Source organism: Tupaia chinensis, unplaced genomic scaffold (genome assembly GCF_000334495.1).
Source record: "Tupaia chinensis unplaced genomic scaffold, TupChi_1.0 Scaffold147500_1, whole genome shotgun sequence".
NCBI classification, from domain to species: Eukaryota; Metazoa; Chordata; class Mammalia; order Scandentia; family Tupaiidae; genus Tupaia; species Tupaia belangeri.
The window spans coordinates 1,419,683-1,432,954 of NW_006207351.1; the positions used below are offsets into that span (position 1 = coordinate 1,419,683).

At 67.1% G+C, this 13,272-nt stretch overlaps 1 protein-coding gene across 1 annotated transcript in view; it reads right to left on the reverse strand.

Moving 5' to 3' along the window:
- The window catches only part of IQSEC1 (IQ motif and Sec7 domain ArfGEF 1), a gene marked incomplete in the record, with an annotated part of 128,032 nt that extends 115,827 nt beyond the window's left edge, over positions 1-12,205 (reverse strand). The window contains 1 exon segment of the mRNA XM_027768782.1: positions 11,998-12,205. Coding sequence (XP_027624583.1) covers positions 11,998-12,020 — 23 coding nt within the window.
- Between the last annotated feature and the right edge of the window lie 1,067 nt (positions 12,206-13,272).

Consider the following 13,272-nt stretch of genomic DNA (forward strand, 5'->3'; position numbering starts at 1 on the left):
CCGGCTGCGGGAGCATGCTCAGGCCGGGGGCTTTTTCCACATGCTTCCTCCTCCAGCCTCTTCCCCTGCACAGCTGCTCAGGGGGCCCCAAATGCAGACTGCGCTCCTGACTCTATCCAGTAGCACACTCTATTCATCCTTCAAAACCCCTTCAGATGTCAGCCCCGTTGCAGCTTTCTCTGACTGCCGACCTCACCCCACCCCAGAAGGCTCTTTTCTTTTCCTTCCTTCTCTCCCTCCTTCCACTCTCGCTTCTCCCACTCCGGTGATAATGGAGGCCTTTTGAACAGCTGTACCCGTACCACACGGGTATGAGCTCACTCAGCTCACGGCCCCGGGCAGGAGGCCGGCGACCCTGCCACGTGGTGCCACATGGTCCAGGGACTGAACCGTGCACGGATTGCCCACCCAGGGAGTGCGGTCCCCCGTCTACAGTGAGGACGGGTAGGACGTGCCTCGTGGTCACACACGGCCTGGCTGGGCTCTCCACTCCGCCCATGTACGTCCGCCCACCCCAGGGACGCCTTGGCCTGAGCATCTTGGTGGTCCCCACCCCACTGTCCCAGTGTCCCAGCCGGCCCAGGGAGGACGGTTCTGAATGGAGACCTCCCTCAGCCGGACCACGCCACGGTCCCAGCCACCTCCTCGCACACCCCCCAGTCCCAGCCCAGCGCCAACAGGGAAGGCACAGGCCGGGCAGAGGGCCCGGCTGGGCGAGGGCACGCAGTCGGCCCAGGGAGCACAGAAGGCCGCAGAGCCTCGCCAGGCCCCGGCTCCTCACCGGGAACCTGGGGCGGTACCCAGAGCGCCCGCCTCGGGGCTTCTGAGGAGAAATGCTACCGCCCACGGAGGACAGCCGGTGCCACCGTGTGCACGCATGTGGTCTGTGCTGTTGCTGCACATGAGGGCGCACACTGAAGGCGACGCCCTGAGCTCCAGAGCCAAGGACTAGGTTCAAATCCCAGCTGTGCCGGCACTAGCTGTGTGGCCGTGGGCAAGTTACCGAACCTCTCTGTGCCATTCACTTTCCTCACCTGTAGAGTTTCCAGCTGATTAAACAAGTTAAAACGTTTTTAAAAAATTTGCCAGAGGGCATGTGCGGTTGCCAGAGAGAGGAGGAGAGGGCGAGGGCGAGGGCGAGAGCACGCCCCAGTGGAGTGTGGTCGCACCATAACCCCTTCTCCTCCACCTCTCCCTCCGTCAGGACTTGGGGCATACATGCACATGTGCTCAGAGTGTTTCCAGGCTTCTAGGGCGAGGACTTGAACTGCGTGGTTGGCCATGTGGGATCCAGCTCTCTAGCCACGAGGCCCTGGAGCCGTGGGGCTGAAGACTTGGAACACTGCCAGGGCCAGTGAGTTTCACGAACGACAGCTAGGACTCACACGGGGCGCTATTCAACATGCCACGTATCACAGAGTGGCACGTTGACGTACACCTGCAGATGCCACGCACACGCACACGCACACGCCAGCCCCGAGCACTCCGTTCTGTGTGAGCACAGCTTCTGACCCGTCCACGGGACCCTTCATTTGCGGTGTGAGGAGCTGGGCTCTGGGGGTACCATAAGGAGCTCGGGGAACCAGGCCTTCCTGGAGGGCTACAGCCCTGAGTCCAGAGCTCTGTCCACCCCTGGGAGGGCTCCAGGTCCCCTACCCAGATCTTGGGGGGCCCTGGGCCCGGCTCATGGACACCGAGCTTGGGTCAGCTGGCGGCGCTCTGGCCTTGCCACCCTGGACAAGACTGCCCCAGGACAGCCCTTTCTGCAAATCGGCCTTCAGGGGGGCAGCTTCCTCTCTGTTTGCAGAACCCTCGGCTTCCCCCGGCCGCTCCCTGGCTCACCTTCCACACGCAAGCACGGACCACTGATGCAAAGTTCCAGCCGCAGGAAGCCAGAGGTGGGCTCCTGGGGCGGGCTGCCCTGGAGGGCCTGCTGGGGCTGGGTGTGACCTGTGGCCAGGGCAGGGGGCTGGGAGCGGCTTCCTGCATATCTGCAGCTGACCCTGTCGGTGTATGCGTGTATGCGAGGGGCTCCCAGGAGGTCTCAGGAGGTGTGTGCGTGAAGGGCTGCACAGGGGCCCAAGCAGACTCGGCTCAGCCTGCTTCCTGCACGCCTCTCAACCCCCCGTGGTGGAAGACTGCCGTAAAACTACAGCCACCCCGCCCCAAACTGCCGCGGCAGACCCCGGGCCTCGGGAAGGAGCTGGCGGCCAACTGCTCAGGGCAGCTGCGGCCTCAGGGAACCGCCCTCTCTCTGGCTCGGTTTCCCCTGCTTAGCGGCGGAGCAGACAGTGTTCTTACCCTGCCGGGAGACACAGGGGCTTCACGGAAACACGGGGGCTGGCTCCACGGCACAGCAGTCACGCACTGCTCAGGGCAGCCCGCCCCCTCCACCCCATGTCCGAGTCCCCGGCCCGTAAGCCTGGGACACACCAGGCTGGAGAGCCGAAGGGCCGGAGGGCCCAAGGGGGCCGGGGTGAGCCCACAGAGGGTGGCCTGTCTCACTGTGAAGCGTGCACACCTGCGGTCCCCCGTGGGGAAAGGAAAAGGAGACACACACCCAGGCTTCCAGAGGGCTGGAGGCCCGACCCTGGGCCGTACTCCCACAGCCTCTCACCAACAGCGCAGACTCGGGCATCGGTGTCCAGGAGAGCCTGTCGCAGGGGAGTGAGCGCCACGGCCCCGCTCCCCAGGGCGCCGGCCTTCACGGCGGGCACATTTTCAGGCCGGGCCTTCCTCGGTGTGGGCCTGTGCGGGGTATTTTCAGCTACAGAGAAGCACGCCCCGCTCTGTGACGGCCCTCGCCCCTGCCCGCACCGCCTCTCTGGCCGCCTGGACCTGGCTACGCCTGCTCTGCCAGAGGCCCATGGGGCCAGGCGCCGTCCCTCCCGCCCGCCGTGGTCAGCAGGGCTGAGGGAGAGGCGTCAACAGTGGCTCTGTGGTCTCCCTGTGGGGCCATTCCTGGAACCACTGGGGCACAGGGCAGGGATGTTTCCTGGCTCCGGGACACGGAGGCCAGCCAGAAAGCCTGGCCCAACACGCTCCTGCTACAGTGACGGTGGGTGCCAGCCATTTGGAGGGCTCTGAGGTTTCTCTGTTTGGGGAGAACTGCAGACGAGGGAGGAGGTGGTGGGCGCCACTCCACTCTGCACCTGCTTGGGCCAGGCCCGTGTCCCATCACTGAGCTCTGAGCCATTTCAGGTGGGCACACGTGGCCCATGGCACAGGCGGGCAAGCGGGCCATGTTCCAGGCAGAGCACACACGGCCGCGTTGCAGGCTGGCACGTGTGGGGCCGCTCAGGTGGGCACACACGGGAGGCAGTGGGCCTGGTCCCCGATTCCTCTGCCAGGTGCCCGAGAGAAAAACAGAACCGGCGAGGGCTGGCCCTTAGGCCCACCTTCCACCGCGCTGCCTGTCCTGCTCAGAGCATGGGGCCAGCAGCCGTCCTCTCTGGGGGTCAGACACTTGCACCTGCAGAGCCCCTGCCCACACCAGCATCCTGGGCTTTGCCCCTCGCCCCTACGGGGCTGCCATCAGCTCCCCTGCACAGCAGGCTCCAGCACTGGGTCCCAGCACCGGTCTCCTGAGCCAGGTGACCCTGCCTGCCCTCGGTTTCCTCATCTGGGAACTGGGCTCTCCTGCCTTACAAGGAGGCTGCGGGGTGATGGTGGTGGCACCCCACCGACCAGACAGCTCTGAGGAGCTGCGATTCTGACTCACCGTCTATCCTGCCCACACCCAGCCACTGAGGAGGCCCCTGCACCCTCCCCGGCCTTCCTGCCCCGGCTCAGCCCCACCTGGTTGTCCCCAGGCCACGTCCACACTGGCCCAGGGCCCGTGGCTGGGCACAGTGAGGCGACTGTCCCTAGGCTGGCTTCCACACCCCCGTGTCCTGCTCTGCCCAGGGCTTCAGGTCCAGTCTGGAAAACTCCCAGCATGGGGCATGGGTGTGATGTGTTTCCGTGAGGCCTCCCTGGACAGAGACATGGAGAGGGAGCCCAGGGCAGTGAGGCGGGGGCCTGGGCTCCTGGGGTCCTGGGAGGGCACTAGAGTGCATCCAGTCCCTCTCTGTGCCTCAGCGTCCCACCTGCACCATCAGGATCTTGTCTAGAGAAGCGATTCCTAACCATGCTAAGACAGGGCCACGGTTAGCCCGGACAACCCTAACCAGCTCACTGGCCCCCACGCACGGGCCCATAGCAGGCCCAAGAGCGTGGCCTCACACACCCTGCACCCTGGGGTGGGGCTTCTGTTTTAAAAGCTTATTTTTTCATGAGCAAGAGAGAGAAAGAGGCACCCCACCTGAGCACCAGCGCCGTGCTGCACCCCCGGCACCAGCCAGCCCTAGATCAGGGGCCTCTGTGGGTCTGCGGGTGTGAACCGGGACCTTCCTGTGAGAGACAGCCTCAGAGCGTCCTCCTGCTCCCCGCCATCAGTCCCCATGGAAACGTGGCCTGAGCCTGTCCACAGAGCACGGGGGACCCACTGCGAGCACGACTGACCCGGCCCTACCCCGGGCCGGAGGGGCAGGCGAAGGAGGACACAGCCAGGGCACTTCTGCTGCCCAGGAGAGCCGGAGACTCGGGAAGGCGGGGACCGAGGCTACCCCCACGGAATGGTCCAGAAAGTCCCTAGGGAGAGCGGCCAGCCCAGGCCTGAGTGTGGGCTCCAGGCAGGCGGGTGCAGCAGGTGAGGCTGGAGTGGAGGCCGACCAGCCTCGGACACAGTCTCCCCCAGTGGTGCCTCCCTGTGCCTCCTTGACCCTTGTTCCACGTTAGGCCTGGACCCTATCCCAGGCCACGTCCACACCCACGCACAGGCCACGTGTGCCTGGGCCCCTCCCTCGCCCGGCTGCTCCCCGGTATCCCACACGAGCCTCCTCCCCTGGCGCTATGATGCCTGGAAGGGCCTTGTGACAGATGGGACTGGAGACAGCACTGGTACAGGACACTGCCTCAGCCCCACCTGGTCGTCCTCAGGGGCTCCCTGCCTGGAGGAGCTGGGGTAAGGGTCGGAAGTCGACCTGGGACAGGCCGTGAGCTCTCCTGGCTAACTACCACACCTCAGGCGGGTTTACAAATACACTTTCCAAAATATGTCCGCGGCCCCTGTAGCCCCGCCCTGGCCCGCGGCCCCGCCCCGCGCCTGCCCGGCTCCGCCCTGGCTCCGCCCCGACCCCGTCCTGGCCCCGCCCCGGCGCGGCCCGCAGCCCAGCTCTGATCCTCGCAGCCCCGCCCAGGCCCCGCAGCCCCGCCTTGGCACCGTGGACCCTTGACGGGGTCCTGGACCTGCGCCTGGCTCTGGGTCTCTGGCCACTAGGAGCAAGGCTGACAGCTGGCCCAGACCCGCGCAGAGCTGGCCAGGCTGCCCGGCAATCCACGCAACCCCCGGGCCATCCCCCAGCCTCCGCTTACCCCCTGCAACTCTCCTGCATGCACTAGCCCGACCCGAACTCCCAGGCAGTCCTTGCTCGGTGAGGCTGACTCAGGGGCCCTGACAGGGACCGGGCAGTCGGCACTGGCTCCTCTGGCCACAGCGATGGTGTCCTGTTGGAAAGGCGCTGAACCCAGGGCTGACCGCAGACAGAGGCTGCTGCACGGACTCCTCCTGGGGAAGGCCAGGACGGGGCACCCAAGCATGGGGCCTGGATTCCCCCATGCTGGCAGCAGCCGCATTCTAGTGTGTGCAGCCTGAGGACGCGAGGACCTGACACACAAACGCCTGGACCCAGGCCCCTCGCCCTCCCAGACGGCCAGGCTTCATAGGCCCCAGCTGCCCTGCAGCCCGCCCTGTGCGGTGGGGAGGGGAGTGGAGTAACACCCGAGGGCCACAGACCACCCTGAGCTTCCGACCTCACCGCAGGCTGGAGCTGCTGGCCTCATTTCATAGGAAGGGAAACAGGCTCAGAGAGGTCCAGCATCTGCCCCTAGACACACAGCATTCTGCCCAAGCCGCTCGGGGGTGGCGGGAGGTACAGGAAAAGGCCTCAATTGTACCATTTCTTGGTCACTGGTCTGCTGGGCTCTGACCAGACAGTAGATCTGGAGATGCCGGGCAGGGGGTGGCCGAGGGGCTCTTTCAGGATGGACCAGATATGAGCCGTACTGGTAGCAGGGCCAGTGCAATCGAACCCTGCCAGTCCCCTCGTCATCCCCAAACCGAGGCTGGGGTGCTCCTCCCTCCAGGCCAGGAGCCAAGCAGTGGGGTCCGCGGAGCTGCAACTGCCCTGCAGGTAGGCCTTCCGCTGGGCTGGGCTGCGCCGACCGGACCTCGTCCTTGGTCACACCACTCCATTCTCCTCTCGGGATCTTGGGCACACACGCACACGCGCCCAGCGTGAGTTTAAGTCACTGGGTCAGGGACTCGAACCGCGGTCAACTACATGGGAGTCCAGCGATATAGCCATTACGCTAACTGCTGGTCCCTGGACCTCATCCTTGGAGACCAGGCCATGGGGACAGGGGACGGGCACGACTGGGAGTGGAGAGAGGAGGGAAGGCCAGGGCCAATGGCTGGGCAGTGGAGGCCAGCCGGCCAGGCCCCACCCACGCCACACCTTGGTCGCAGCTTCCACGCTGCCCAGCCTCAGGGCACGCCCTGCCCCCTCCAGGGGACAGGTCGATTTGCCAGCAACTGACTCACACAGTCGATGCCAGAACGACCGGATCGTTAGAAGCACTTGTCTCCCTCGACCTCTGGCTCTCGTGGGCTGTGCTACTTCTGTGAAATGCATGGCAGCATGGACGGCATGCTGTGTGTCCCTGTCCCAGCTGCCTCCTATGAGGGCAGAGGCCGGAGATGAGTGTGCCTCCGGTGCCATCCCCAGGGTCTGCAGCGCTCGGCAGGGCAGGGGCAGGGGGCAGAGTGGGCAGGGCAGGCCTCGGCCCAGGGGAGCAGGGCCGTGGAGGGAGAGTGGATGGGACCTGCTGTGGCAGTAGGCTGACAACGCCGTGGCCTGCTGGCGGCAGGGTCCCCGTGCAGCCTTCTGGGGGCTGTGCCTGAGCCCCTGGTGGGGTGGGGGAGGTGGCTCGGCTGCCAGGGAGGGGCGGGGAGGGCAGCAGAGGCTGGGGACCACAGAGCCCCTCTGCTGGTTGTCCTCTGTCCCACGGATGCCAGGGGTCTCAGCCCGTCACACCCAAGACCTGCACCTTTTTAAGTTTGTTTCTTCTATGACACAGAGGGAGGGAGGGAGGGGGAGACAGGCTTCCCATGGGGTCTTCAGGCCGCGACGCACCGCACTCTCAGCTGGCCCAGGTCCAGGAACACGCGCGTGTGCCCCGTGCTCGGGGAGGACCCCCAGGTGGGCCTGTTTCCCAGCCCCCCTCTTTTGCTAAATTAAACTTATTTGATATTGTAGTGTCTCCAGCAGTTGTCGAGTCAAGCACAGATGGTACAGTCCACTCTCCTCCACGCTAAGGACACCCCACAGGACGCCACGTGCCGCCACTGTCCTGCTTTGCCGGTAGCTGTGTGCAGAACCGACACACGTGTTGCCCCTGCATAGAACCAGACGCACCTGGCTCTGCTCTGGACAGCACTTACGAGTGGCAGGAGCCCCCGAGCACGCGCACGCAGTCAGGAGGGTGCGAGGCCGGCGCTGTGGGTAAACAAGCAGCCGTTTGCCCTGAAGGAACGGGTACCCGGGTTCACCGTCGGGGTGTCCACGGGGCATGGTACAAAGTCGCCAACCTCAGCTGGGCCAGTGGCTGCCACCCCAGGTGGACGTGGGTTTCCTGGTGACGTGGATCTGCGAGGGATGCTGCCCTGGGTGACAAAGCCCCGAATCTGACAGCTCTCGGCAGAGCACCAAGCTGAGCTGTCCTCGCTGCCCTCCTGGAGACAGCGCACACATGGTCAGGCAGAACGCATTCTGAGGTTCACGTTGAGCTGAGGCAGGTCCTGGCCGGGGACCCCCCGTCCTCCCTCTCTCACAAATTTCCCGTAACACACGTGGCAGCTCCGGGCTGCGAGCCCCACCCTAGCCGGCACACACCCGAGGTCCTGCATAGCAGCTCCCCACTGCTAGGGCTCTCCCGCCGTGGGCAGCTGCCGGTAAAGAGGCCCACAGGACTGCCCGGCCCAGCTGCAGGCCATGGGCTCTGGTGGGCCCGGAGTGGCCTCTGCTGTGGACCTGTCCAATCCCACCAGCCACGGCAGTTCCTCACTGCGGGACCCTGGCGGACAGCTTCAGCCTCTCCGAGTTCTGGGAGGATCTGCCCGACCCCCTCCTGGGCATGCGCGGCGGTGCTGACCGGGTCTCACAGCTGCACTTCCAGCAGTGGTCGCGAACCCGCCCGGCAGGAAGGGCAGCCAGCCACTGCGTGAGCGTGAGCAAGTCAGTAGGGCCGAGCCTCCGTTTCTGGCCCCGCCTGTAAGGTCCATGCTCTGCCCCCCTGCCACCCCAGAGGACGGTCAGTGTCCAGGGCAGGATGGGGACAAGGACCCTGCAGGCCTGGCCCTCAGCACGCGGCGGCCACCCACTCTTCCCGGGCAGGCCCCTCCCACCAGCCCTGCAGGTCCCTGACCATCCCAGCGGGGTGACCACTCTGTGCCTGGCTGGGGTCCTGGGGAAGTGGAGGGCTCTCCTGACCTCACTGCCTGGCCCCTGCTGACCCCCCTGCAGTCCAGTGATGTGGCCCTGGCCCTTGCTCAGAGCCCATCCATAGCTCCCAGGGTCCTGCCTCTGGGAAAGACCCTGCCCTGGGGCCCACACACCCCCACTCGCATCCTTGCTGGGACCAGGGCCAGGTCCCTAGTGGGAGGTGGCTCCAGCAGACTCTCCGTGACTCAGTGGCATGGCCTTCCCAGGTCACCGGGTCACACCTGCCAATGCTCAGCCTGGTGGCCTGATGCCTGCACCTGGTGGCTTCCCCGGCCTGGCCCCTGGCAAGCCCCATGGCCACCCCATGAGCACCTGCTGTGGGCCACACGCCCCTGTTTCCACCCTGACCCCAGCGCTCTGTCTTGACAAGGCTGGCCCACGCCCGGCCCCCGCGGGCTGCCGGCTCCTGAGGCCGTGTCCGACTCAGCTCTGGGATTGCTTGGGGCGGCGCCTGACACGTGATCCGTAATTCAGCCACCCAACCGGGACTTCCTGAGCACCCACTACGTGCCCAGCCCCTTTCTGGGCACTGCTGGCAGCAGCAGCTCACATGCGGTCAGCACCTCTGCCCAGCTGTGGAGGCAGCAGCGACACTTGCGGAAGACGCAGCGGCAGGGCGGGTGGGGTCTGTAGCTTGAGACCGGGTGGTCGGAGCTCAGCCTGGAAGGCGGGGGAGAGGGGCGGCGCGATTTCAGGCAGTGGGCAGTGGGCAGTGAGCAAGCCGGCCTGGGAGGGGGGAGGCAGCTGCCACACCTCCCACACTCTGCCCTGCAGGCCCCCCAGCCCACTTCCTGGGTCACGTGACAGGACGGCCATGCCTTGAGGACAGGCTGCCTGTGCAGCGGCGGCACCTGCAGTGAGTCCGTAGGGTGGGCCTTCGGCAGGGCACGCCGAGTAAGGACAGTGACGGCCCTGGTCGCACAGGTCTGAGAAGGAGCCCACTCCAGAGGCCCCTCGGGACATTGACAACCCCCCACGCTGCCCCCATGAGCCACCCAGACACCCCCCACCTTCGGGGCGCCCTCTGCCCCTCACGCTGCCCCCATGAGCGAGCCGGCCCCTGCCAGGCCTGTAGTCCTTGTGGTCACAGGTCCAGATCTGCTGGGGCCACGTGGGGCCCAGAGGGGGCAGGAAGTAGGGCTGGGGGCAGGGATGGCGGGGGTGGGGGCTGTCCTGGTCACGCCACTCCCAGGGTCGCTGAGGAGAGTCTGTCCAGGTCTGACATGTGGCATGCAGGGGAGGGACGCCATTGCCAGGCGGACAGCAGGGACTGCCGTGTGGTCCCAGTCTACTCCCTACCCCGCTGAGCCTCGGTTTCCTGGTGCCAAGTGGGAGGGACTCGCAGCACTTCTCCCCACGGCAGTCAGAGGAGCCAGGGGCTGCCAGGGGGTGTTTCCAGCTACCGGCACAAGTGCTGGCCGGGAGAGGAAGCCGTCCGGGCACAGGGATGCCGTGGTCAGGGCCTCCCCATCGGGGTTTGGAGGTGCACACGCAACCACTGTGCCTAGGGGCCGGCCCACGAGAAAGTCTGATGCCAAACAGGGTGCCTGGGTGTGGGCAGCAGTGCGTGGCCTCGAATGCCCGGGGACACTCGGGCCCATCTCTCCACACGCCGCAGCAGGTCCTGGGGACCCTCACCCTCCCGAGGAGCAAACGCGGCCTCCTGCAGAGACTCGAGAAGGCCGCTCTGGGGCTCAGCTTCCTTCTGTGAAGACAGGCACCGGCCACGCACAGACCAGCTGCTCTCGGTCTCCCTAAATCCTGGGCCGATAGGTGTGGAGGCACCACGCGGGTGGTGGTGGTGTCCAGGCCAGGGTGGCCGGGGCAGGAGGAAGCAGGAGGGACACAGAGCCCTGCAGGCCCAGCCCTCTCCCCGGCACCCTGCCAGAGCCGTGCGTCCAAGCTCTCTGGGCCCGGCGGGTTGAGCCAGGCTCTGTGGGGAAGTGCCTGGAGTCTGTGGTAACCTGGTCCCCGGCAAGATCGCGTCTGCGTGGACTTAGGCAATGCCGTGGGGAGGGCCCGCTTCCGGGGACACCAGGCCACTGGGAAACGGGGACGGTGTGACACACCCAGGGCCATGGCAGGCCCACGCTGGCCAGGACACTGTGCTGAGATCTGCTCAAGGGACGCCGGTGTGGAGCCCGGCCACCACTACCCAGGCCAGTGCACTGACCCCCCGGGCCCTGGCAGAGGGCCGGCAGGCAGGGGCGGCGGGAGGACCGGGTCCCACGGCCGCTCAGCAGGAGGGTTTACTCCGTGTTTCCAAAACCACAGCCCGGGCCTCGCCAGGGAGTGAGAACCCGTGTACCTGCTCCCGTGGAAGGGACCCCAGCCGTGCTCCCGTGGAAGGGACCCCAGCCGCGCGGAGTAAGCAGGTGGGCCGGCAGGGAAGCACTTCCAGGGGCCAGAGCGGGTGCTGACGCAGCTGCCTGCCTGTTTACTTTGCTCCCGCTCCGCGGCAGAGGGCGGCCCCCGGTGGGGACGGGAGGCACTGCCTCCAGCCAGGAGTGCCCCAGACCCTGGCTGGCCACAGGGCTGCAGCGCCTGGGCCCCCTGAGGCCCCCCTCCCCCCAGCTACTGCTGCGAGCCTCCCTCTCAGTCCCCAGTCTGGGCCAGCGCTGCTCCCTGGCACTCACCACCGCCTGCCGGCCACAGGGCACAGGGCACGTGGCCCAGCCAGGTGCAGCCTTGACTCGCATGGCTGAGGGGCAGGAGGGGGGCAAAGGGTGCTCCCGGGACAGCCTGGCCGAGCCCGGAGCGTGCGGGAGGCTGGCACTCACCCCTGCCCCCGGGAAGCCTGGCTTAAGGAGCACAAGCTTCGTTTCCATAAATACCCCGCCGTGATGTCACTGCGTGTGGACTGACAGCCGCTGCCCCTGGCGGCAGGCCCAGCAGACAGGCGCTCTGCGGCTGGCCCCCAGGACACCTGGCAGCACCGCTGGGCACCAATGCCCCTGCGCACAGGCTGGCCGGCCCTCCCTTCTGGGCGGACGTGGACTCTGCCACGGCCCAGCCTGCCCTGCGACCTTCCTCTGGCCATGGCTGGACAGGACTGCTCCCAAACACGCTGGGGCTGCCTCGAACGCCCCAGGCAGCCGCGTCTGAGGGCCTGCGGGGACTGGGCCTGAGGCAGACCTGCTGACTAACAGCCCCTTCCCATCTCAGCACCCACAAACACCTCTGCTGCAGGGGCCGCAGGCATCCCCAGGCCGGCCACAGCCCTGCAGCTGGAGCCCCCGAGTCCAAGCAGCCCCACAGCCCCGGCGGCCCCCTGCAGCCCGGGCACAGCTGCGCCAGCACAGCAGCCAGGCCTCCCCTGCCGGGCCTCCACTCCAGCCCCCTCTGCGGAAACCCTGGCCACCAGTTCAGGCACCCGCCAGCCACGCATACTCACAAATAGCGCCTTCTGCAAGCCATCCTGAGTCCGTCTCCCTCGCTCCCTCTCCAGCGGGGGTGCCTACTGTGGCGAGAGCAGGCAGGATGCTCAGCCGCAAGTGGAAGTGGGTAAAATTAATTTAAGGGCGAGTCACATTCCCGGGGGTGGCAGGCTCCTCCAGGGAGGCAGGTGCAGGAGCAGGTGGGGGGCGGCGGCAGCAGCAGCGGGCCCCTGCCACGCCGAGCTCACGCGATGCCCGGGCGCCTGCGCGCAGGTGGAGTCACCATGGTGGCCAGGTCGGGCGGGGGCGTCTGCCTCGCTGCTACCTGGGACCACCTCGGGATTTTTCCGTCGCGCGCATCCGAGGTGACGGGCGCTGCACGGAGGAGGGGGTGGGGAGCTGCGCCCGTTTGCTCTCGCAGCATCCGGGGGAGGGGCGGGCCCGCGGAGGCCCCCCCACCCCAGGAGCAACGTAGTGCGGCCGCGCTGGACCAATCGCCGAGCAGCTCGTCGCTATGGCAACTGCGGCATCAAGCGCCGGCGCCCCGGCGCCTCGCTGCAGTGTCGGCCCGGCTGAGCGCGACGCCGGCCCGCGCTGAAAACCTGGAAATGTGTTGCCGAAATGCAGCCTACCAGCCTGCCGGACTCCGCTCTCCGGGCTCTCCGGGTGGCCTCTCGGCCTTTGGCACGGGGGCATGCGCACCGCGGAGCTCCCGGCCTCTGGGAGGCCTTGCCACCGCCCCGAGGGAGTCCCACGGTGCTACCGTGACTTCGGGCGGCCCCGCCTCGCTGCCGGCGCGGGGCTCATGGCACGGGGCTGCTGCTGGCGCCGGGTAGGCCCGAGGAGGAGGCGGCCGGGGCGGGGGAACTCCTGCTCTAGTCGGGCGCCCGTTCCTTCCTGCCCTCTCAGACACCCCGAGCGGGCCCACGTGCTCGGCGCACAGTGGGAGGCGAGCAAAGCACCACCCTCACCAGGGCTGCATCCCAAAGGGGCAGGAGACGGCAGCAGGGGAGAGCGTGACTGCCTGGCAGTGAGGACCAGGAAGAGCAGGGCAGGGGAGCCAAGGAAGGGGGAGGACGGACTGGCCCTCGGCAGTACCTGGAGGCCAGTGTGGCAGAGGCGCGGCGGGGGGAGCGGCCCAGGTGGGGCCTGCGCTTCAGGAGTCCGGCAGGGCCATCCCTGCCCCCCGTCCTGGAGGGTTATCTCCCACGCTCCATCTCCCGGGCTGAGGCCACACGGTTCAGCCCGCCTCTCACCCAGACGAGTGTCCACACTCCCGACCCCGCAGCCCG